At 40.3% G+C, this 26,799-nt stretch overlaps 2 protein-coding genes across 2 annotated transcripts; both read right to left on the bottom strand.

Moving 5' to 3' along the window:
• Nucleotides 1–1,127: 1,127 nt before the first annotated feature.
• On the bottom strand, nt 1,128–16,684 carry c6.2 (complement component 6, duplicate 2). The gene is made up of 18 exons (XM_083930385.1): nt 16,561–16,684; nt 15,443–15,617; nt 15,083–15,242; nt 13,885–14,029; nt 13,421–13,562; nt 12,484–12,622; nt 11,988–12,182; nt 11,352–11,595; nt 10,691–10,813; nt 10,383–10,549; nt 10,049–10,274; nt 7,339–7,507; nt 7,001–7,112; nt 5,934–6,066; nt 5,626–5,820; nt 2,855–2,942; nt 2,384–2,628; nt 1,128–2,017 (listed from the first exon to the last, which is right to left on the bottom strand). The coding sequence occupies exons 2-18, from the start codon at nt 15,586–15,588 to the stop codon at nt 1,836–1,838; spliced, it is 2,811 nt and encodes a 936-aa protein (XP_083786511.1). The 5' UTR covers nt 15,589–15,617; nt 16,561–16,684; the 3' UTR covers nt 1,128–1,835.
• A 4,289-nt stretch (nt 16,685–20,973) lies between these two features.
• On the bottom strand, nt 20,974–26,242 carry LOC310958669 (regulator of G-protein signaling 7-binding protein B-like; the record flags this gene model as incomplete). The annotated part of the gene is made up of 6 exons (XM_083929713.1): nt 20,974–21,065; nt 22,537–22,607; nt 22,723–22,861; nt 24,786–24,916; nt 25,694–25,866; nt 26,111–26,242. 6 exons carry the CDS (start codon nt 26,240–26,242, stop codon nt 20,974–20,976), a joined length of 738 nt encoding a protein of 245 aa, XP_083785839.1.
• Between the last annotated feature and the right edge of the window lie 557 nt (nt 26,243–26,799).

Below are 26,799 nucleotides of genomic sequence, written 5' to 3'. Positions count from 1 at the left end.
CTTGTTAAGACTATTTTAATCAAACTTTTGAAATGTCGCAAAAAAAAGAAAGTGTGCAAATTAGGTGTGTTTCTATCATCTGTCCTGGCTGGTCTCCCTGCCCGTGCCATCCGACCTCTGCAGCTCATCCAGAATGCAGCGGCTCGACTGGTCTTCAACCTACCTGAGTTCTCTTACACTACGCCGCTCCTCTGCTCCCTACACTGGCTTCCTGTACATTCCAACCCGCCCACTCCACTCTGCATCGACAAATCGGCTTGCTACTCCCTCACTGAGAGGAAGACTGTATCACTGGACTAAGTCATGACTTCTTGCCGTCCTGGCTCCCAAATGGTGGAACAAGCTCCCAATCGACATTTGGAAGGCAGAAAATCTACACATCTTCCGCCGCAGGCTAAAATGCTTCTCTTTTGACTGCACCTTGGCTAAGGAGAGGATTAATAGAAAAAAAAAGCACTCATCTATAGCACTCTATAGATCGGCTTATTTTAAGCTACCGCACCTACTTAATGACTTGCTCTTCTGGTTTGTACCCACAAAAGCGTCAGCTAAATGAAATGTAATGTAATGTAATCATGTTTGGATTGAATAAACTTGACTACAATGTCAGAAGTTGGTGCTACAGGCTAATCCTCCAGTAAACAAAGTAGAAGAAGTAGAGGTTGATAATCGGAAACAAAATAAGTTGCCTTAGCCAGTAGTAGTAGTATTGGTGCGTCAACTCTTTTTCCATAAAACCACCTCAATCAAGCATAAAGACTTGTTTGCGCAGTTGAGGAAATTTATGCACAAAATGGGCATAAAATATGTGAATGGAGAGACATACATATTGTATTTGTTTCCTGAATCCTCAATCCAAGTGTCACCCTTGATGCTATTTAATCAAAGAAGAAAGTCTTTGTCACTTTATTTGAGTCATTCTTTACGTCAGTCTAGGTCTTTAGTATCTTGATTTCTCTTGATCAGATTAAAAAAAAGAAAATCATGGTTTGAAAAATATTCTTGGATAGCAATAGTAAATGCCGTATCTTACAGTTTTAAATGGTGAGCAAGAGGTGCAGTGAAAATCTCCATGAAAAATAAAATAACAATGTTATGATTTTATGTTTTTATTGTTACATGTGGAACACATTAAGCAAGTGTAAATATTCCACTCTGCGCCTGTAATTACACCTGACTGACTGACTCATCTTTCAAAAGTGTGTCAGATCAGGTCAACAGTGCACATGAAAGGTTGGGTTTGATTGACTGCATCACCAAGTATTCAGAGCTGTTGTAGAGAAAAGCATTTTCCAAACAGTGTGGCCCATGTTTGAAGATGCCTGTGATCTGATAAACCTTCTATCTTTGCGTAGATATCAACAGTTTATCTACAAAGCATCCGCAAGATCAAAAGTGTATAAATGACACAAATTTGGTATGCAAATGTCATATACCCTTTATTTTAGGGTTAGGTTACATTTCTGTGTCATCTTCAGTATTATAATGTTAAATTTGGTGAAAATCCAATGATACTTTGTTGTCTTGAGCTGCCATCTAGTGCCTTTTAGGAAAATAGGCTCTGAGAGGGCACTAGATGCACACCCAAACTAACGGGCACATCCTTAACCACCTGTTTAAGCCCGATTTAGCAATGCTCTGGGCTTTTCCATCACAGGGTTAGGTGTATACATTTGGTTTTGAGTTGCATCGGGTTCTTGGTGGATTTGCTTGCCAGTGTAGTTTTCTTTTAATCTTAAAGATATACAGTGCAAAATGTGCTATGATGTCTGTGATGTCAGATGTCTGATTAATTCAGAGGTTGAGTGCAACGGCACAGAAAAGCGATTGAAGGATCATCTGGACTCACAGGCGCCTTCATTGAGTATCTCAAACTGATAGCTGGCACATTTGAGGGCGGCCATGGAACAAAGGTCCATGCTGCGAGTCCTCTGGGTCCTGGTCAGCTTCACACAGAACATGTGCTCTTCAACTTTGGGGCAGTTCCGAGCGACTCTGCACTCACACTTCTTAGATGCTGAGGACAGACGTGAATTAGCATTAGGAAAATGATATGTAGTCTTCAAATAATCAAATCTGGTTTGATGTTTTTACTCATTCATTAACTATTACACTTATTTGAATATTCTATGTGATCTTCTTTACATAGCTTATGTTATAACCAATGTGTCTTCACTTCCATTCACGAAGACCTCCCCTGAAACAGTTTGGAGCCCCTCTGGGGAGTCCCGTCTTACACTCTGAAAACCTCTGATTTAGATAACATGGTTATACTCGAGGTCCGCTTAGAATCTGTCCGATCTCAGAAATTCAGTTCTTCAACTCTTTTTCAGTCCAAATATTTGACTGCATGCCATAATGCTTTCATGTCAGACAAACTCACCAGAGCAGGTCTCCCATTCATAACACGTGTCAAGATCACAGGGCTCCTGAATAGAGCTCTTAGAGGACATGTTGGCTCGGAACATGGCCCACTCCAATTTGGCCAAGTCAGCTGTGTCACACGCGCTCTCGCTGACAAAGAAAAGTGGATCACCGTGGCAACGACCAGCGTTGAAAGAGCAGAGGGACATTGACACGGTGACACCAATGTCAAAGTTCAGGATGCAGAGACTGTCCAGCTGTGAACTAAACACACACACGCACACACACACACACACACACACACACACACACATATAGTTGTCTTATAATAAATACCTGTTCAAGATTTGATATAATAAAAAATATGTTTTTTTCTATACCACAATGGATAAAATGCAACTGAAAGTGCTCCACATCAGAATGACTGAAAAAGTGACCTTATATAAATTACATGAAAATAACCTCAATAACACAGTTCATTAAAACTTACAGGCAGCTTTCCCGTTGAATACAGACACACTTAGAGTCCTGCAGTTTCTCTCCTGGTCCACATCGATCCTCAGGAACAAACGGTTCCTCTGCATTCAGGGAATACACAGAAACAAGAGACACCTTTGTCATTTCCTTCGGAGTATTTTTATATAAAACATTAGCTGTATCATCTTACCCATCCACTGTTTGGGAGACAGTCCTTGATGTTTCCCATAGAAAAGCCGTGGGAAGCAGCCGTGTGCTGCACTTTATCAGAGGTGGGGAACCAGATGTGCATTTACCAAACCAACCAGATAGTCGTCATCCTTGAAGCAAATATGGTGTTCAAAAACACCCATGGCAGGTTGTATCTCATCCTATATTATAATGTATGTCCCTGCAATAGAGGAAGCTGTAGTTTTAGAACCTAGGACCCTATTTCTATGACCCTAGTTAGTTAAGTTAGCAGCTAGCTATGAAGGGTTAAGGTTTACGTTAGGTTAAAATACATGTAAGTTAGCAGATAGCTATGAAGGGTTAAGGTTTACGTTAGGTTAAAATACATGTAAGTTAGCAGATAGCTATGAAGGGTTAAGGTTTACGTTAGGTTAAAATACATGTAAGTTAGCAGATAGCTATGAAGGGTTAAGGTTTACGTTCGGTTAAAATACATGTAAGTTAGCAGATGGCTATGAAGGGTAAAGGTTAAATATGTGTTATCTTTATTAAATCTCTATATTTTTTTTAAATAATACACCCACTTGGTGTTTTGAAGGGTACAGAATGAAAGTATTGCTTTTCCATAAAAATATATATTTAGTCTGAATTAATATTTTAAAAGAATTTTGACAGGTTTGACAATGACTTTCTGTCATGTGCGGTTTACATTGGACCAGCCAATAGCGTTGGGCATTGCGGGTTGCAAGGGTTGCCTGTTGTTCATCGCAGCTACTGTAGGCTGGCACTGGGTGAAATGGAGTTTGCTTCAGAGCCTCAGTGAAGGGGGCGTTATTTGTCGGGCAAATATAAACCAAGCATTCACTCCATGGACTGAGATAAAGGTGTTCAACAGCATTAAAATGCACGCTGAAATGACCATGTTTCTCCTTGATCCGTAAGCTAATGTAATTTATCTAGCTCTAATAGGTAACGGCTCACGGTAACTGTCAGTCAAACTCCTCTGCAATACTTGTTTTTATGGTGCGATATGCCGGAGGGGATGGGTTCAAACAGGCTCAAACAGACTCCGGTCTCCTGTAGGCTACTGGACCGGGTCTGACCAACATGGCAAACCGACTGCTGGGATTACTTTTTGTTGTTGCGACTACAATCTTGAGGGACTAGATGGCGGGTTATCAGAGAGGTAAGATAGCAGCTAGCTAAGAGGTATGTTAGGGTTAGGTTAAAAGAAGGGGTTAAAGTAAGGGTTACATCACATTATTGGGGACGGCTGTGGCTTGGTGGCAGAGGGGGTCGTCCTCTGTTCGAGAGATTGGTGGTTCGATCCCCATCTCCCCCTGGTCCACATGTCGAAGTGTCCTTGGGCAAGACACTGAACCCCGAATTGCTCCCCATGCTGCGCATGGGTGTGTAAATGTGGTGTGAATGATTACATTAGATTAGATGGTATGTAGATGTCCACTGCCATCAGTGTGAATGTCTGTGTGAATGGGTGAATGTGACAGACACTGTGAAGCGCCTTGAGTAGTCAGATGACTAGAAAGGCGCTATATAAGTACAAGTCCATTTACCATTTTACCATTATTAATAAGGTGAGTCTTTATGAGGATGTAACATGAAAAACTAGTCCCAGGAATGCAGTGCCGAAACTGCAGCATCCTCTGCAGAGCTCAAAAGTGTGGTTCTGGAAGTTAAAATCCCATTCATAGGGTAGAAGCCATATGATATTGACAGTGTTGATATGTTGTTATTTGCAATGTCAACAACAAGTTGTCTCTGATGGAGGAGCTTGTTTACCTCTGCCTTTCCTTCCACTTTCCAAATACACAATTCATCTCATAGTTGGCTGGCTTAGATCCTGGCATAACACTATTTAAAGCCCCTGAACACCCACACAGGTGTTTTCAGTTATTCTGGCTGATTAGACCTCGCTTGGGTTGAAGGTGGGCAGGGCTTTGATGGGAATTTATGACATCATAAATGTTCGTCTATCACTAAGAATGATAAAGGTGTACTTTGTCCCTCCTTAACAGGTGAAACAACGCTAACAGGAGACTTGGGAAGATGTCAGTCAATCACAGTAGACACACCTACACAGTCCTGAGAAAAGGTCTAATCAACTAGGTTAACTGAAAACACCTGTGTGGGTGTTCAAGGGCTTTATGAGCCTTTCAGAACAAACGGGGCAATGACACTGCTATGGTCTGAAGCCCATTAGTTCCTATGGCTTGTGCCGCACCATAATGATTTGCAGCTGCATCACGCAAAATGCAGTCTGAACTCTGGCCACATTTCACTGTAGATGTGCGCTGAACCCAGTACTATACTAGCTCAAACTGCATTTGGGCTGAAAGGAAAATAGCTCCCGGAACCAGAGTCATGGCGGTGGGTCAGAGTCTTTGTGGGCCGTCACTGTTGAATTAAATGGTTTGTTCTGAAATTAAGTTTGGCTCTGATGAAAGTCCATATGTATATATGTATGTATTTAGTTATGTAATTGAACCACTGGGATCTCCCTCTTTTTTGTGGCACACCTGCATGAAAAGTAATGTGAAAGTTCTTCCTGATTTATTATGAATGTTGGCGTTCAAAATAATTTATCTACTGTACCATCAGTGCAGCGTAGGTCAGCTGGTAATGGAGGCTCCCAGGTGGAACTGTCGCTGCATTTGTAGAAGCCTGGTGGCATCGGCCGCAGGCCCGTCTCAATACAGTTCAAACCCACTGATTCCCCCACTTTATATTCATCTTTTTCAGGGAACAGCATCATGCCATCAGGGATCTCGGGAGGAAGGCACAGTTTTCCTAAAAAGGAAAAAGGGAGGAGAGATTTTTGTCCGCTGATGATGAGGATTAGACTTTAAGAAATTGTCCTCATGTCTCAGATCACTGTTTGCTTGATGAGAAACCAAACTTACTGATGCATTTTCCAATTGGTTGACTCCATGTCCCATCAGGAAGACAGTTGATGAACTGAAAACCCTCCAGGTCAAATCCAGTGTAGCACTGGAACTCCTCATCCTCACCAAAGTTGTAATACTGCTTGGATTTCTGTCAGAAGAGGAAGTTCATAAATACCAGTTAGAAAGCTGAACAGGAAAATACAAATATAAACCCTCCTTGGCATCTCTCTTTTAGTTTTCATAGTACTTGTTGGGGTTATGTGACCAAACTAAATGTACAAAGTCATAACTAATTATGTAATTGAATGCTTAAATAAATTATTACATTATATAATGTAATGCTTAATAAATATATAATTAAATAAATATTTTATAAATATACTCAATAAATTGCATTGAACAAAATATTAAATTTGATTGTGTATTTATGTATGTATGTATTCATGTATTTATATATTTACACATTTGTATTTGTATTTATTTATTTATTATTAATTCATTATTTTTTTATTTTTTTATTTGAGCATTTATTATGGCATTATATGTATCAAGCATTGCATTCTATAATAATATATTATTTATTATTCAAGCATTATATTATATAATTAGTTATGTATATAACTATAGTTTAAAATTTGTATTTATTTATTTTTAAAACGGTTTTTCTATGAGTATTACATAATAATAGCTTCCTATTGTAATAACAGTGTCATATTTCTCATATGTTATATTTACTTATTGAGATACAAAGTGATATTTTATCATTTTAAGATACATATTGTTATTTTTGGATGATATTGTTTAACATACTAAGGCATAATGAAGAGATAACTAATAATAATGTTTTTTCTTTTTATTGAATAATTGAAATGCATTTGCATAGGTATTTGTTAAATTTTGTATTAAAATAATTGATTAATTATAATTTAAAATTCAAAGTTTTTTTTAAATTGGCACACTCAAGACTCTATACAGACACTTCAACTTTTCTAATTTCAACTTTTCAGATGTGCATTTTTTTTTTGGCAGTAATAAGCAATAAAAAGCAATAAACTAACTACAGGCTGTGTGTTAGTGTTTACCCTGAGGAAGCTGTTGGCGGGCTTCTGTGGCCTCAGACAGCCCTGCACACCAGGAGGCAGCTCGTCCTTCCAACCTATAGTGAAGTCGTCATCATCGTCACAGGTCTCCTGTCTAAACACAAACACAGAAAAACACAACACAGTAAATCCAAAATTATGCCCAAAACACTTCATGACACGAAGACAATACAACCTACACATTTTTAAAATTTGGGTTTAATATATTTATCAGCAGCAGCAGTGGTTGCAACATCTGCATAAAAATAGGGTACATTTCAGGGAGGAAAAATGTTTTTCATGGCTTTTCATGACTGTAACAAGTAAACCGTTCGTCCTACTTTTCGAAGATAGAGACATGACACGGATCCTCATGTCTGTCAGGACCGTTGCAGGGTTGGCCTCCCTTGAGGGGGGCGGGGTTATCACATCGCCTCGTCCTATGTCTCTTCATTGAGGCTCCACAGTGACTCCAGGGCCCCCAGCAGCTCCAGTACCCATCCACCACATCTGTTAACACCACACCACATTTCCAATGTGAACATAACTAAACATAATATATAATTACATCTAAGCTCAAAAGTCTACTACTGCTAGCAGCCCCTACGGGTTGTGTTTGAGTCTTCAAATCCCACAATATGAACGTGTTGGAACAGAAGTTTTAGAATATTTCCACCAGTAGAGGAGCTTTCATTTAAATTTTAGATTAAGGTAGATACTGGAAGTAAAGCCATGGGCTCATTAAAATGAAATAGTTCATCCTTTGGGGAGCATGGAAGTTAATTTTACATTTCTTTACAATGAGCATAATAAAGGTTTCAGGTCAGGCGGTAACCAAAATCATAAAGATTCATCCTGTGGGGACAATAAAAATCCACAGAAAATAAAGATATCTTGCTCTGGACCAAAGTGTTGGAGGTACACATGGACTGACAAACCAGGCAAAAACAGAAGTGCATATGCAGATGCTGATAGAAGTGTTTTAAAAGACAATCCAGAGGAAATATGCCAAGGCTGGTTCATGCACTTAGAAAGCAAGACTGTCAATGGTAAATAGTTTTTTCTTTATTTCAGGCCCCCTGGTTTATGCAGTAAAAGCCCTGTTCCTTTTGTGTATAGGTAATATTGGTGACTGACAGTTGAAGCACTTCAAGGCTTGAATGGGCATTTAACCTGCTTGAATAATCAGTTCAAAAGACAAACAATCTCATCAGAATTATCTTTTTCTTTGATGAAAAATCAAATGTGCAAGAACACCAAAATTGAAAGAGCAAAGTCAAGTCATGAGTCCCAAAATTAATTTCTGTTAGGAATACGCACTCACAAAGATCAAAATTCTTTTGCAAGCAATCGACACCATCTATGGCAGAAGCTAAAGATTATGCTTTTCAGCCTTTTTTATCCATGGCTCTATGGATAGCAATGGAGGTCTATCAGTGGGATTTGTCTTTCAGTCCACCAGATTGTCCCAGAGCGAAATGTCTTAACAACTTTTGGAAGGATTGCCATACAATTGGATGCAGACATCCATGTCCCTCTCAGGATCAATGGTAATCATCAGATTATCTGATTATCTAGCATCATTATCAGGCCTACACGTAAAAATTGTCCAATAGGGAGCGTTCCTATGTTCCCCTGGTCCTATGTTCCCCACTTTGTATGTGACCGAGCACATCGGACCCTTATTTTGAAATAAGGTCCGATGTTCCCCGCTTTTCAGAGAAAGGGTCCAATGTTCCCCGGTCTGTTATTGTTTCCATAAAAAGTGCTTAATTCCATGGCATATAGGCCTATGTAGATCCTAACACTACCCCCTAACCCTGACCCTAACTGTAACCTATAACCCTAACAAAATGCCATTTTAAATCAACAGAGGCTTACGCGACAGAGGAACACAGGACCCTTTTGGAGAAATACATAGGGATGACCCTGTCCAATACTCAGTTTATGGAAAATACCTGCCGAAGTTATGACATTCCCGTCAGCAGTACTTTGTCTTTAGTGCTAATTAGCATATGTTAGGTAACGCTAAATGTAATGCTAAACCTAGATGATGAACATGGTAAACGTCATACATCATACAGTACCTTCTAAACAAAGATATGTTAGCATTAGTGGTGTGACGAGACCCTCAGCTCATGAGACGAGAGGATACATGATACGGAATTCATGAGACGAGTCAAGATTTAAACATTACTTACATTTAACTTTCAATAATTTTGTGATTTTGATAGTGCTTGTGTTAGCTGCGGTGTAGCCCACGGTACTCATGCTGTTAAATTATATACACATACATTTCCATCTTATTATTAACTCACACCCACGGTTTTTTTTCACACTGTATCTGTGTTTTGAACAGATTAATTAATGACTGCTCAGCTTGTTCTGTGTGTCACCTGCTGCCAGCTGCCTCATCCACTGCGCTTGGCAGAGAAATAGTCAATGACACACTCCTAGTACACATTTTCATCATTGTGTCTCACAGATGACCATGATGCTATGTTCATACTACAAGCAGCAAAAGCTACAAAACAACAAAAGCTTGGCCAGTTAAATTGTTGCTGAGTCATTGTTAAAGTGTTTCCTAAAGCGAATGTTTCATTTAACATTACGCCGCCCTATTGCATCCCCAGGTGCACCAGAATATACAGAAAGCTAGCATAGCACCGGCTAACTTAGCTAAATAACCCATTTTCAAAACCATTGTGTCTTTACAAAACACATAGTTGGTTGATGCTTCCCTGCATCATTGGAGCGCTGAGAAAATTTGAGGACAGCTCAACCTTGATTTGTAGCTTCAAGTTACCGGCTTTTGTTGAAAATAACTTGTAGCCAGTTGCTTTATCGCTTGTAGTGTGAACACAGCAATACTTTTGTTAGAGAATCGAATCCAAAGCTTAAATTGATTACTTAGATTCTGAGCCAATTTTGATTACCAGAAACAAAGTTTAAAAAATACTCCACCCACTCTCTTCTTGTGCATCACCCAGAAGCAGTGCTCTCATGACTTAACTTGAACACATATTGTGCTCTGCAGCAGTCTTGCTGTACCTGAAGTATAGTCCGGAGCTCGTTTCTCACAGTTGGAGCCAAATGTGCCGGTTTGGCAAACACACTTGCACTCTGTGCCAGAGAGAACAGGCCTAGCGTTGTTGGGGCAGGGAGAGCACTTGCAGGGTTCAAACTCCTCTAGGTACTGCAGCAGGGCCCTCCTCAGGTGTCTCCTCTTTGTGGCAGCACATGGGATCCCTCGAACCAGATCTATGATGGGAAAAACCTGCACAAACACACATACTTGAACGCAAATTCATCTTTTTGTATATTTGCCTTTTTCTTTTTGAATCGTCTGCATGCTTGAAGACATTTCAGTGCTTTTTAATTTAACCTCAGCTTCCACCACAGCAGGGTTGTCGAGAACGGACTTGGCCCAGTTCTTGTAGGAAGTTCGATCTGGAGCGGGGCCCTGCCTCTCCCAGGCCAATGCTGCTGCCTCTCTGGCTCGACCTCCTTTCACCATGGAGAAAGACTTCTCTGCAGCCTGGATGAACGAGCCTGGATCAAAGAAATGTTTATGGCATGATAGAAGCAAATACTATGGTGGTAATAAAGATCACTGTTCTTTTAACAGTCAGTAAGGTACAAACAGTAGGGTTGGGAATAAAGGTGTGCTTCACGGCAGATTTTATAAGAAACCTTGATATTTCTCAGTCATTTTGTTGTCGGAGCATCGGGTTACACTGCTGTGTTCCGTGTAGAGGATGACGGTCCAGGTGGTCTCTTTGGCCAGGCAGCCTTTGATGTGCTCTTCATTTTGACCTGTTGGAGAGAAAGAGTGGAGAGCAACGTGACACACAAAGGAACTGACAACATGATATTATATTGCACTTTATATTTCCATATTATAGGTAAATTAAATGTCCCTCTAGTTTATTCAGTGACCAAACCAGAAAGAATTATCATTGAACAACATAATGAAGATTTCACCTTTGACCTCCTACTCTGGTGGAAATTTTAAACATTGATGGCTCCTGTGCAGAGGTAAGGTACTGTATGAAGGATCAGATTGCCTATGAAGATATAAGCTTCTGATAAAAAACATTCTTTTTTCTTCATGTTTAAGTTGGGAGTGCGACTGAATAACAAAGTCATGTGTAGAGAAAGTCCTAGGAGACATTATGTTTGTGATTGACTTTTTTCAATATACGCTCAAAATATACAAGTGTGATTTATGTCAGAAAAACTGCTGTTTTAACATCATTTTGAAAAGCAGCATCAAACAGACAACTAGGACAAGGTCAACTCTGCAGCCCAGGGTGTCATTCTAAATTTTGACCACCTGGCCGTGCTGTTGTACCTGAACTGGTGAGCTCCTCACGGCTGTACTGGTACAACAGGTCATAGTGGCCTCCCAGTTTCCCTGAGCTGTAGTAGTGCGTCCCAAAGCGCTGGAAGATGTCCCTGTAGAGGGCGTAGTTATACTCGAGAGGAAGAGCATGAAGGAACTGGAGGAAAGGCTGCGAAAGGACAAGGTCCCCCGGGTCCCTCACCTTGAATGTGGATACGGGTAGAACTTGGTGCACTCGGAAAAACTTGGAGTCCTACAAAAGCAAAGATAAGAAATGACTAAGAAGGAGAAGGGGAAGATGAAGAAGGAGAGTATAGTTGCAATGAGCATTGTGTGTGCATGTAAACAGATGTGTGTGTGTGTGTGTGTGTGTGTGTGTGTGTGTGTGTGTGTGTGTGTGTGTGTGTGTGTGTGTGTGTGTGTGTGTGTGTGTGTGTGTGTGTGTGTGTGTGTGTGTCTTGTACCTATTGTTGTGGGGACCATGTTTCAGATCTTGAGAGTGAGGACATCTGTCAAAGGGGGGACATTTTGTCTGGTCCTCACTTCTTTACGTTAAGGTTAGGGGATTCGGGAATGCATAATGTAAATGAAGGTCCTGACAAGTATATCACTACAGATGTGTGTGTTGTTGTTTGAGTCACTTACCGTTTTCTTTGAAGCTTCAAAAGCTGCACTGCTAGAGCTGGCATGCGTTCTGGATCTCCTACCGAAGAAAAAGATGGGGAAGAAAAACATGTTTCCATCTTGTTGGCTGCCTCCAGACGATTTGGATGTCTTCACATTGATGGACTCGGTGTGCAGCGGCTTGGGCTCGGTGCTGAAGTCATCCAACACTCCAACCTTTACAACCACAACCACAACTGAATTGGTAAATCAAGGTCTATAATAACAAGAAGAGTTACAACAAAGCCAAAGCTGAAACGAAGTGTTCTGTAAACCGCTGATGAAATCATTTTTCAGATTATTACACTGAAGCCACTGTGAAAGGATGTCTGACCATGGCTGTTCCTAGTGGTTACACTAGTGCGGAAACAGCCATGAGTGAGCACAACAGCACAGTCAGCACAACAAAAGACCTATTTTGACCAGGCTAGTTTTACTGATGGGCTGTACAATTAAATATTACAAGCAGGAACACTACCTTGATGTCAAAGCTCTCAAAGTTGTGGGGGATTCGATGGTAGAGCAGTGTTGTCGGGGGCCTCCTGATGATGCAACTTCCTCCCATAAACATGTTGTCCAGTACCGCTCCCCTTGGCTCCTCTGCTAGAGCATCAAACCTTCAAACACAAATCAGTGAAAAGTCAAATCTCATTAACTTTTAATATACGATAAGTGGCTAAGTCCAACAATACACCTGCAGACCGATATTTTGTATAGTAAAGGATAACATAGGGTGAATGGGTGATTATTGCGGAATAAACCCCGACAGAGTGATCCGGGACCCTGATGGCTGCTTACTAAAGAAATCAACAATTGGACACAGAATATTCATTTCAGAAATGAGTCTATGATAAGAACTGCACCCATAGCAGAAGTCTACTCAGACACAGACCAATGCTGTAATTGACCAATCAGAATTGAGTATTCAACAAAGCCGTGTAATAGTGGCCGATATCAGATTATGTAAAAAGTAGTTTAATTTGTTTTATGTGTTTTTATTTATAATTATCTTAAATATTTAATAGTCAGTGATGGTTACTGTTGAGAATTTATTATTTTATATTTGTTGTTACCATCATTTAAAAAAAAAATAGTTTATTGATCCAGCTGTAATGTCTTAACTAACACATATACTGTATATACAAATATCTTTATCACAAAATATATTAAGTTTTAATTTTTATGTTAACAAAATGTGGGCTCCAATAAGTACAATTGTATTTCTGTATTTGCAGCAGTGGTACAACAACACTCCTAAAAGAATATCAAATTCAATGCAACAGTGCAAGACAGTTGTTATTATGAGGATAGGCATTAGGAGCACTTGACAGAAAGGAATGTAAATTATGTACACAGCAGGAAGGAATGTTGGAAAAGTTGGACACTCAGAAGTGACCTTTTGACCTTCAGCTTACCCATTTCCCACCAGGTCAGCCCCGGGGGCCACTCTCTTCTCCGCTGGACATACAACTTTGAAGGCGCCACAGCCCCTCTCATCAGAGTTATCTACACAGTCGTTCTGTCCATTGCATGTTAGCGTCGAGTTGATGCAGCGTCCTGCAGCCAAAAGGATGATTCGTGAAAGATAAAATGTTGGTGTGCATCTTTATCTGTGTTTGTGTGTGTGTGTGTGTGTGTGTGTGTGTGTGTGTGTGTGTGTGTGTGTGTGTGTGTGTGTGTGTGTGTGTGTGTGTGTGTGTGTGAGACAGTGTGTAGTGTGACAGCAGATCAGAGATTGAACAAGTCCTAATGCTGAAGAGATGTTGATTTCATTCCTTCAAGCAGTTTGAAAAGTTATGATAAGAAGAATTTTAACTAAAATGACACTGCATTTAAAGGTTGAGACGCTTTTTTCCAGTTATGTAAAGACACTACTTACCATTATCGCACTTAAAGTCGTCTCTGCAGTCGATGGGCGCTAATTTGCACTCGTCGGAGGGGTAACAGGGCCTCTCCTCTGTCAGCTCCACGCTGCAGGACGATCCACCGAACTGGGAGGGCCTCTGCACTGACCGCGTCCGCAACTGTGGCGATGTGAACGAGATTGATTAAGATTTGAAATTATGATTTCATTTGAAAAAAGTAATCCAGACACCCCTAAATTTCCACCAAAACGTGTCTGCTTCATAAATGAATGGAATATAAACAAAGTGTTTTGGCTTAGGGCCGTGGGACTTGGGTTGTGCTGGGGGAATTTGGACGATGGCCCGGGTATTTCTAAAATCCTGGCCACAGCCTTCATTAACGCTCACTACTTTTGTCATACCATGTACTGTTATATCACTACTTTTAATGTAATTATTATCATGCAGTATTTACTTTACTCTTTTTATGTTTATTATCATGCTAAAAAAGAATTGGCATTGGCTTTAACTGAAATAGTCCAGTTCTAATGTGTCTGGACACCTGTTTTTTTTTTTTATCATTTACTAGAACAGGTTAAAAAAAGGAATGAATAAAAAAAAGTTATTGGCACAAAGAAATAATAAAATAAGAGATAAAAAAATAACGTGTTCATCTTATCTTCGCGGGGGCAGCAGCTTTAGCAGGGGACCCCAAACTTCCCTTTCCCGGGCCACATTAACCAGCTCTAACTGGGGGATCCTGAGGCGTTCCCAGGCCAGTGTGGAGATCTAATCTCTCCACCTGGTCCTGGGTCTTCCCCGAGGCCTCCTCCCAGCCGGACGTGCCTGGAACACCTCCCTAGGTAGGTGCCCAGGGGGCATCCTTACTAGATGCCCGAACCACCTCAACTGGCTATGTGTTTAATAACTTTAACAATTACTCAAAGTTTATCCAAAACCCATCATATGACAAATACTGTATGCTGTGTCACAGTTCCAACTATAAATATACATATATAGTTTAATTATGAACAGTAAGTATTCAAGACACCCATGTGCTCTGCCTTTCTGAAATTATATAATACATGTATCAATGGACGCTCATCAAGTGGGACTTTGGCATGAGACTGCTAATGAAACCTCCAGGTGAAAGATTAAGCTCTATTCTCTAAAAGAAGACAACAAGTTAGGATGTGAAGCTCTTGAAGCTGAAAGTTTGAGTGTGTTTCTTGCCTGTTTCTTGGCGCAGGGCGAGCAGGCGGACCAAGGCCCGAACTCTGTCAGCAGGCAGTTGACTGGACAGCTCTGCTCGTTACAAGCTCTACTGTCATGTTTCTCACACAGCTGATGGCAACTGCTCTTCCAGAAATAACCATCATGATAATTAAATACCCTGTCGGAAAAGTATGAAAATCACAACTGTTGGCATCATCTGCAAGTGGGTATTTGTATTTTACAACAATAAGTGAAAACAGCAGAGGAAAGCATTCTCGTATTTTTGCTTCTATTTTGAGTTCTAAGTTTCAATTTGCAAAATTCATAACCCAAAAATGCTACACTGCGTACCGTCTTACCTGCATCAGCATGTCTTACCTTTGTCTGTGCTGTGTACCGTGGTTGCAGGTCATGGAGCAGGCCGACCAGGACCCCCAGGGGTAGCGGTCACAGAAACAGGCCAGGCCAGCTGATATCCAGCTGAGAAGCTGTAGCAGCAGGACCAAGCGGCTGGAAGGAGCCATCAGGGAAGTTCAGACTGGTTTCACTTCCTCTGAAAAATATTTGGTGATCAGAACCAACGACTTTCTGCTTTTATTCAAGTAGATACACACAGTGCTAAAATAGTTTTTGTTTTTTATTTTTAGATTCTATTCTTGAGATTTTTTAACGATATTGATCATTTATTGTGCTTTTAACATTATATCAACACACACATCAACTCAAAATTGAATGGTGATGCTCTCCACAGTGGGACATATTAACAAACTGTATGGACAACATAATGCTTGGACTGTGAGGACATCCATTAACCCAAACATTCAACTAGAGAGCAGCTCAACATGCTGCAGCCCCACTGCCACTTTTGCTTCTTAACCTCTGAAATGTTTTGTTCTTCTCTATTTCCAAAGTTTATTACGCAACACTACATGTTTTACATTCAGACTGGATATATTAGGGTTCAAGCGGTTTATTGGCACTTGGACTACACATATACAATCATGTGAAATATATTGCTGCACAGAAATCAACTTTTAGGGAAGGCAAGGTACATTTTCGTTTTAGCAGTGAAGTCAGTGTTTTATACGAAGCATAACATTTAGTTTTGTTTAACAGCACAAAGGAAGTGATAAAAGCAAAAGTGGACAACAACAAACATCAGCAAAGGTAAGACGCCACAAAGGGCTGATAGTAAAACCTCCTCTCTAGGATTTACAGTTTATCCTAATACTATCGATATCTGTGACCATCACTTAATGAGATAAAACAAAACGGGCATTTAATAAGATAAATACAATTATTCTATTACAAATAATAAAAACAAGAGAAAAGAGACTTTACAAAGACAAAAAAGAATAAAGAAATAAGTCATTTGGAAAAAAGAGAATAAAGTAATAACTCCTTTTAAAAAGGCAGAAAAGAGAAAAGGCTTTTAAAAATAGATGCTTAAAAATAGTACACAGCAACAAAGCATTATGTTCAGTCAACATGCTCACCACTTATACTGATGTCCTCTTCAGCAGATATGAATGCACAGATCACAGCTGCTGAATGTGTATTTGGGCAGTTAAGAGTCCTCTCTGCACTGCAGGCAGAGCTCAGTCTGACTCGAGGTTTGGAGCAGCAGCAGCATATAAAACCTCCCTCTGTGATTTCTCCTGGGAATCCAGTGTTTTTTTAAATTGCCAAATCACTGTCCGAAAACATCTGAAAATAAAAACTCGAACAACAATAATGAGTTAAAGTTCTTACACAATCTCCTTGTCCCTGATTGTTACGGGAAGAGCTCTGGAGTTTCCTGGCTGCAGAGACATAAACCAGATGTTTTGGGTTTGAGACTTGACAGTTACAAACGGAGGGGGAGAACTCTTCTTTTCTGAAGTTATCCAAGTATTTGCACAATCTGGAACAATCAGCCCATGTACCAGACATTTTGTTGATGAAGGCTAGCACATTTTTATCATTTTCTATTACCTTTTTCACTAGAAGAAGAAGAAGAAGAAGAATTACTTTATTTATCCCGCAACGGGGAAATTAAATTTTTTCACTCTTATTATTAATCGTGTTACACACACAGGCCCGAAATACACACACATGCACACACACACACACACACAGGACCTATACATGCAATTAAGGAGAGATGTTAGAGCGAGGGGGCTGCCAGTGACCGGCGCCCCGAGCAGTTGGGGGTTCGGTGCCTTGCTCAACAGCACCCCGGCAGTGCCCAGGAGATGAACTGGCACCTCTCCAGCCACCAGTCTACGCTCCATACATGGTCCACACAGGGACTTGAACCAGCGACCCTACGGTTCCCAGCAAAGTCACTACAGTGCACCACTAATATTTCTCTGACTTTCTATTGGATTCTCTACTTTTATGTACTTACTGATTTTTCTGTTGTTTTTTCTCTTTTGGGTTTTGTTTGTAATACCATGGAGCACCTTGAGGTGCATTTCATGTATGAATGATGCTATATTATTAATAATTTGTTGTTGTTTGTTCATTAATAAGTTGTTTCCCAGTTCATGATATGGACATTCAGACATGGTACACTGAAATATTGTTTTTCAGTTTGGTGTTATAAATTTGGGGATACGAAAAAGAAGAAATTGTATGCAAAGTGTTAAGAGAGATTTGGGGACAAAAGGTGTGCATAAATGTAGGAAATCAACATATGAAATGGGGCATAAACTGTTATCACTGTAAAAAATGTTATCAATAAATACTTTGTATCATTAATTGAATCAACGTTTTTTGTCAAGCAAACATTGTTGCAGTTTCCCCTGCTGCTACTCAACAAATGCCTACATTTAACCTGGATAAAATATTCATCTCATCACTCATCTTCAGCCTCTTATCCGGGCAGCTCTAGCAGGGGACCCCAAACTTCCCAGCTCTAACTGGGGGATCCCGAGGCGTTACCAGGCCAGTGTAGAGATATAATCTCTCCACCTGGTCCTGGGTCTTCCCCGAGGCCTCCTCCCAGCTGGACGTGCCTGGAACACCTCCCTAGGGAGGCGCCCAGGGGGCATTCTTACGAAATGATCCTGAACCACCTCATCTGGCTCCTTTCCTATCCTTATTTGGATAAAATATCAAATAATAAAAATATATATTTTAAGAAAATGTAAAATATCTCATTGGCTGGGGAAAAAAGGCCTCATGGAAAAAATTAGGCAAAATGGAAACGACTGGAATTAGTAGCAGGATGGTCAAAAGCAATAGATATAAAAGGAATTCTGAAGGGAATTGTTCATTTTGTGAGCTGCTTTTATATGTCTACTTTAAGGAATAGTTTGACATTTTGGGAAATACTCTTATTGACTATCTCAGAATGCGATGAGATGATTGATATCAATCTCATGTCTGTTAAGTGGTAGGCCAGAGCAAGGCTTGTTGTTTCCAACTGCTTCCAGTCTTCATACTAAGCTAGGCATATTCTGACCACAGCAGTTGACATGGGATTGATACTGAGCCTTTTATCTCACTCTTAAATGGCCAATAACTGTATTTCAAAATGTTGAACTATTCCTTCAAGTTACAGACAATAAAAAAAGAAATACGGTCTTACTTATAAAACTTTATTCACATTATAAAATGTCCTCAGCTGTACACAGGTTTAGCTGTGGATTCTCTACATTGCAGGAAACACTAACTACACATGGCATACTCGGAGTCATATACCTGTACATGCTAAAACAAAGAATTTAGCAATTTAGACATCACCACTTTAGATTACAGTGAACAAACAAAACAAAACAAAAATAACATCACAAACGTGTATTTACAAATCACACTAACATTCAATGGTAAATGGCTTTAGTGGAGTGCTTCAGATGAATATGTGGATTTATATTAGGGTTTTTTTGTGTGGCTTTTTTTAATCCTGCTGTTTCTATATGTGTAACATCTGCAAAGCCCTTGGGGTGGAGAACTGAAGCTGAAAGTCAGAACTCATGGAAAATTGCTAATGACATGCTGCACATACAAGCCCTGCTAGATTCCCCAGAGGCTGACATGATCATTACACCCCAAAATATTCAAGTTGGACAGAATAAACAACACAGTGATGATTCAGCTATTCTTTTACGACGACCATAATATTACAAGTAGCAATGTCACTTTGAAGTATTAAAAGAAACTTTATTCTCAAAAGAATTCAGACTTTTTTATGACTCTCTCCTGCCTTGCAGGGACCATAACACTCTGTTGTCCTGTCCTGAAGGTGGCGCTAAAGGAAAAGGCCATGAAAGGGTTTTATCCTCTGGGGAGTATAGGCTTGTGATTGGAAGATCACTTTGACTTTTTCTAGATTGTTAAATTTGGATATTTCCTGGTACAACTGTCAGTTTATGAGTGTTTACGATGCTAATGTCGGTAAGATTATTAGCTTTCCCCGTCTGGTAAACATGACTATCCACAGCAATTCTCATGAAAACGCCACAGTAGTTTTCAAGTTCCCCTGCTGTGGACTGACGCGTTGGTCGATAGGAAACTTTGACTTTCTAATGTTGCCAGATATAAATTCAGGGGGCACCTTAAGAATTAGAAATAATCCTGTCTCCAGATTACATTTCATAGTAATCTGTGCAGTAGACTAATTGACACACATCGTTATGCATCATCACTGCAATCTGGGCGAGCAACCCTGTCTCCTGCTAAATCATGTTCCCTTATAACTAAACTGCATTCTCAATTACGTTTCCAGGGAAATTATTTCACTCCCAGATTACGTGGCCTTGTAGCTGCAACAGGCACATGTTGTGAAACAGTCGTCACTTTATACACGTGGTTAAAGTTTTTAGGTTGAAAAAATAGGCATGCAGGCCGAAATTCAATGTGGTGTTCTGTTGGTATTAAGCGATGCAAAATGCAATTTAGGGCAAATGCAATTGAGGCAGGGCTGGGGTGAGAGCATAATGGCTAACAAGCTGCTCAAGATCTCTAAAAGGCAAATCTAGGCAAAGCTTTGTAACAGCATTTACTTGTGTTTTTTTCCTTTAGAAAAAGAGGTGTGATACGAGCCAATAAAGTGTATGCATTTACACTGTAGATTAATTGCTCTGTCTACGGGGTGTCACACCACACAGGCAAGCAGAGACTCGCCTGGCTAGAGCCTCTACTGAACGATACTCAGATGATATACATCAGGAGGTCGCTGGGACTAAAACATTTCACACTGACTGTGACACATTCAAACATGAAACCGTGACACAATCACAGTGAGACAGCTGTCAAAGCCAGTGCATAGCCTGAATATTTACATTATTATAAAATGGCACAAAACAGAAAGATAAGGAGGAATGGTTGCATAAGTAAGAAAAAAATGAAAGGAAAGGCAAAGATGACTCACCTGAAAAAGAACCAGAAAACAAAATAGCGTTCTGCACAGACAGGCCTATATCTGAACCCCAGCCTGGCCTGTGTCTTTAAGGTCCAGCCCAGCCGAACCCAAATGGTACCGTACTTCTTAGCCAGTATTGTATTTTCACTTAATTTTATCCATTACTGAGTCACTCAGTCAGAGTGTTAACTTGCCAGGCTAATGCAATACTTTCTACTGGTCATTGTGTATCTACTAAGATTTTTTTTAACATAATAGCTTTGAAAATAACTAAACCCAAACTTTATCCAAGCCTGAACTTTTATGACACTTAGAGAACTGAACCCAACGGGAACAAAACCGGCAAAAACAAAAGTTATGCTCAAGATGAAGAAGACAAATGGCACAGAATTAGATAACAGGTACTACAAGATTACAATTTCAGATAATATGGGGATTTACACTGTAACTAATTAAATAATAGAATAAAATAAGATTAATGAATCTCTTATTTCACATACATCATAAAATAAAATGAAAGTCCTTTCCTATGTGTGTCGACTGCAGCACTGCCTTCAGAGTCTCAGCCAGACACCATGCAGCAGAGTCCAGGGAAGCGTCTCTTCCTCTGTCTGACCAGCGGGTGTGGAGTCAGATTCAACAAGCTGCTGTCATCTGGAACAATGGAAACACAGAGCAGGATGAAATGATGACACAAAGTTCCCTGTCACTGCTTTACAGCCTTTTGACATGTACATGTCTGTGAGTTAATCACCCCCTGGTGGCTGACTGCAGTATAGGTCATGTGTTATCCAAAAATGGATTCTGTTTCTGTCATCATATGTCAGTCTGATCATGCTGATGTTTCTTCATGTTTGGTTTTTAATGCGTTATTTGATCAAATAAAAACATGTACAGATTTGTAACCCTGCTACACGCTCACAGGCATCACCTGGTGGTGGAAGCCATGCAGCACATCCACAACATCTTGAAGTTGTACTGTCTATTTAAATTTATTTTAAATTCCTATCTATCGAAGAGTGATTTAAAACAATGGTGATTGATCATATGACCCACTAATGAAAGCATTTGTTGCCTTTTTACCCAGTATTCCAACATCTGTGTCTGTGGAGACATTCCCTCTGTAGATGTTAATAAGCCGCCATGTTAGTGACACTGCTGACAGCGGTTGGTCCAACAGTTATGCTGCGTTCACTTGTAATCGGAAATCGGGAACCTCAACTTCTGAGTCAGGCTTGTAGTCAGGTCAGAAGTGTAATAAGAACGTGTGTGTGTGTGTGTGTGTGTGTGTGTGTGTGTGTGTGTGTGTTCGTGTGTGTGTGTGTGTGTGTGTTTGAATGGATTTAAGAGGGAAACACATAGAGGACGGACCGGAAGTAGAGGTGAATGTGGTTCAATAAAGTTTACAAAAGAGCAAAAAATAGATTAATAAATAGTCAACACATATAGTGACCATGACCATGACACGATGGAGGGCTCCTAAAAAACAGGCTCACCTGCAGTTACATCTTACTTAACAACAAATCTCAATTCTTATGGACTTTAAAGTCTCACTCCAGACACAGTTTAAAGTAGTTAAAAACTACTCTGATTAATATTTAGTTTTACGTGTTTTCACCACACTAAAGAGGCTGGAAGCACATTTACTTTTTCTCCCTTAAGAAATTCTGCATCTGGCGGATGGATGGAGCCAATGTCAGCTTTCTGCAACTAAGTTATAGTTAGGCCGTCCTGCAGGTCACTTTAGTTGATGCAATTACATTTTAGAGGGTATAAAGAGAAGAAAAAACAATTTTTGAGTGTAAGAGGACTTTAACATTAACTGCTTAAATAATATTGCAGCCTAGAAACATACATTTACACCAGTCGTAATGAAATAACTGCTCTTCCCATAGTCTCACTAATAGCAGAGGTTGTTGAAATAAGTCCTCAACAATTTTGTCTTGAAAAAGGTTTTAACGCTTGGATTTTTTTCCTCATCTGCTCTCCATTTTGTACTGACTCACATATCCAGAAAGAATTTTAAAGTTATGTGGCTACGAAAGGTTTAGTAGCGCAATAGATGTCTCGAAGCATCTTTGAACTTATGATGTCATAAATCTCATCTATCACAAACATTACATACCTTGGTTTTTCAGTGGTAACGGCAGCGTGTCCCTGAGTTTGCTGAGTAGGTTTCGCATCTCTCGCATATCTCTGTAAAAAAATTAAAGAAACAGAGACTTATGATCAATTATCCTGAATTCAAACCATAGAAACAGTGTTTATCAGTGAAAGAATGAATTTAAAAAAGCTGTTGCAGTCGGTCTACCTCTCTATATTTTGGATATCCATTCCCACCAGCCACTGCTCCTGAGGAAAGTCAATGGGGGAGGAGGATCGGTCTTCCAGGATGGGAACGTCCGAGCTTTCATCCACCCTCAAGTCTAACCTGGGCTCTGAGTCCGTTCCTTCAGGTCAGAACAGAGACGACAGCACCCACGCATTGTCAACAAGGACAACTCTTACACATTCAAAGCAAATAGATCTTTAAAGCAATGGATGATTTATTCCCAAAAGTCAAAGTCTTATATGAGCTTATAACTACTTTAGGAATAACATTCTCCACAAAGTGGCTCTACATCGGCAGGCGTGTGGACTGAAAATTCACACAATCCTATCATGAGAACACACAATCATTATTTCTTTATGAATTTAACAGATTTAATTTTATTTTTATATAATCTATAACTTAAAAACAGTCCAATCCATACATGTTGACCACAATCACAGCTCTCTGCTGCCCTCTGCTGTTTCAACCGCGTGACAACTCAACTCTATCATTGAGCAGAGTGGGAAAGAACTATATGAGGCCACTGGCCACATCGCCTTTTGACTATACAGTATTTAAATAATACTGGTGTTGAAAACGTATTGCATTTTAAGTCAAAGAAAGGCTCATTTCTGGAATGAGTGCCAGGAAAGAATGTGACTATACTTTAAATCAATTATTTAGTATTTAAATGTATTAACTGCTGCACTTTGAAAAATAGAAACTGCATTTAAATGATTTTTTTTTTTTGGGGGGGGGGGGGGGGGTCTACAGTGTGGAAGATGAGAGGGTTAGAGTATAGACGAGGTTTGAAACTAGGCTATCACACTTTATGGCCTGGGATCACTGCTTGATAGTAACAGGGACCCTCGCCTTCTGTCCTGAGATACAATTTCAGGTCGTAAAATCTGTTTTTTGGGTTTTTTTTTATGTAGTTTTAAATTAATGAACTACTATTGTTATTAGTGTTGTATATGCTTTTGTAAAGGCCCATATCATATCCATATCATGCTCATTTACAGGTTCATACTTGCATTTTGGGTTTCTACTAGAACATGTTTACATGCTTTGTGTGAATGTACCTGTATTCACCTTCTGTCTGAAATGCTCTAATTTTGCACCTGTCTCTTTAAGGCCCCCCTACTCCCTCCTGAAAAAGCCTACCCTGCTCTAAATGGTCAGTGTTTTCGGGTTTTCTGCAACTGTGCTCCAAGCGTCTCTGCAGCATCACTGCAGTCGGGGGAATTAATGTAGCACTTTCTATCTACCTATAGTATAGTTGTGACATCACAAACGTACAGAAGTCCTAACGGCTCGTTAAAAGACAGTGTCTGAATACAGGCTGTGTGCATTTCTCTGTGAATTGAGTGTTTTGACACTTTCACAGTATTTAAATAGCACCTCAACCTGCTTTATAATCAATAAAAGACTTGACCTTTAAAGGACGAATCCCATGTGTGAATATTGAGACAACAGACTCTTTCACAGTGGATATTTAGTGTTACTATAACATTAACAAGGGCTCTGTTCAATTCAAGTGTCACAGCAGACTGACGCAGCTAAATGTAATTCACCATCAACCACTTCATCATTTACACCTGTGTTCGTCCTACTGTCATGTCAACATTTGACTGTGTGTGTGTGTGTAGGGGGGGGGGGCATTTTTAGAAAAAATGTTTGCTGCCTTTTTCTCTTCTTATCAAAGATAATCTATTCCAGTGACGTTTAATAAACAAACCAAACAAATACAGAATAAATTGATTAGAGGCACATCCTCATGGTAGCCATTTGATGCACAAGGAAGTGCTTATACGGACTACATCTGTGCTTGTGTGATCCACAGATTACTTAAATTACATTAGTTTGATTTGATTTAGTTTACATTTCGATCCAATTCAAAATTCAGTTTTGAAATATTACGGTAAAAAAACAAAAACATGCACATCTGCCCACTGTGATAAATGATTTTGAAACTGGCTTCAAAAGCGACACAGATTTCCACTACTCTTGTTTTTTTTCTTGAAATGTGGTGGCATAATATTGAGATCATTTTGTGACGGTACTTTTTCTGTGCAGCTGCAGCACCCCCAGCAGGCACATGGATTTGAGCATCTCTGTAATGAACATCTCCAGGCAGCACTGCAGCTGGATGAAGAGCCGACATATCTCAGGGTGGATCTCGCCGTCCTCTAGACTGCAGCGTGAAGAGGAGGAGGAGGAGGAGTGGGAGGAAGAGAGGATGAAAGGGAGGAAGGAAAAGATCAGACAAACCCAGACAGGTGTGTGTTGACCAAATTCCAAAATATGTTTTAATAAAATGTTGGTTTATGAACATGCTTCTCCACTTTGTTTCATTACAAATGAACACCTGCAGAGTGAACTTTTGTCAAAGTTATGGCACAGTAGCAAGGTGTATTTGAAAAGACTGCCCTGCAGTAGGCCTGCCAAACAGTAATAACGTAAAATACACTTTTTGTTGATTTTCACTGTTTCCCCATTTGTTCTTCTGTATTTATGAAAGTAGAAGTGGTGTCTTCAGGATCAAACAGTCTCTTTCTCTTTTAGCTGTCCCCATTTCAGCCACCTTATTGTTTTGTTTTTATTTTGTTTTGTTCAGCTCTGTACTTTCATTTGTCGTCTCTTATTATTTAAGAATCCCAACACGTATCCTCTGCTTGTGTTTTACTGCCAATCACTGAAAAACTTTGTTTAGAATAAAATGTATTTATTTTAGGGTTTTTCAGTATCATATAGGCAACCATCAAACGGTGGAACAGGCAGATAGTAATGCTGTCACACACGTTTTTATTCTAAGAGTCATGAGGTTAAAACGTGAATGGAAATAAACAACGAGAAGCAACTGTTTAATAAAAAAATTACAAGGCCGATATATGTTGCTTTGTTTTGTTTTTTATTTTATTTGAATCAAACAAAAAAAAAAGAATACCACCAATCTTTGTTTCCTTCTTACCCTGAAACAGAGATGACGGTGAGGTCCTGGTGTGCAGCCCGGGCCATGGAGCATCCTTTGGACCGTGTGTGGTGCATCTGAGCCCGCAGAGACGGACAGTCGGCTGAGATCTCCCCGACGGATATGACCTGCTCCCGGTATAGCGCTACGAGGGTGTTGAATTCCTGCACTGTCTGGAGAAAAAAGATAATAACATAGCATCTTCAAATGAAAGCACGACTGCAATGAAAAAAAACCCCATCTCTCAGTACTGTTTTTGAATTTGTTGTTGTCCTTTTTGCGCCACTGATGCACCTGCCCCTGATAATACAATCGGCTGCATGTGTTAGGTAAATACAAGAAGCCGTCCTTTGGTGCAGAGCCACGCTAAACACACAACACTTGCCAATCATTAACAGGGACGACTTCGGTACTCACCATCCTGCTGCAGTCCACGGCCCCCTCCGTGCTCTCCCGGCGCTCCGGCTCCGTCTGCGCCACTTTAGTGATGGGAAAAATGCTCCCTGCGGATCTTGGGCGCTTTTTCCGCCCGTACGGTGCAGAACACATGCATGCACACCCACCACCGGAGCGGAGCCAGGCGCAGATAGACAGCGAGAGAGAGATAGAGAGAGAGAGAGACGGATGTATCTCCTCTTTTCTGATAGCTGCCGAGTCCTCTGTAGAGAAGAAAATGACCCGCTGAGGCGCAGCAGGGTTGCGGGTTCGGTTAGTGGTTGAAGCCCCCGCAGGTGTGCGCCGTTATTCCCGGAGCAGGACCGTGTAGCGGGCCGGACTGACCCCCAGCAGCTCGCTGTGCATCCCCCAGTCGAGAGGAGAGTCACCTTCAGCCCCTCCTGAAGGCCGAGAGGGAGGCTCCTCAGTCTTCCGCCTCGCGCGCTCACGCTCACGTGTGAGGAGGATTGAGAACGAGCCAACAGGAAAACAAGTCGTCAGCCTCACACTGTTAACTGTTGAGGACAGTCAGCTACCAGGGTGTCACCGGTACTTTACCATAACTGAATAATGAAGGGTATTTCATGTATTTGGAAGACATTTTTTTAACATTTCTACTTAAATATCATGTTGGAGGAAGGTACTACAGATTCAGATATTAGTGTTGCCAG

Source organism: Echiichthys vipera, assembly GCF_963691815.1.
Source record: "Echiichthys vipera genome assembly, chromosome: 16".
Lineage (NCBI taxonomy): Eukaryota > Metazoa > Chordata > Actinopteri > Perciformes > Trachinidae > Echiichthys > Echiichthys vipera.
The sequence above is the reverse complement of the archived record's forward strand: the minus strand, read 5'-3'. Positions and strand labels throughout refer to the sequence as shown.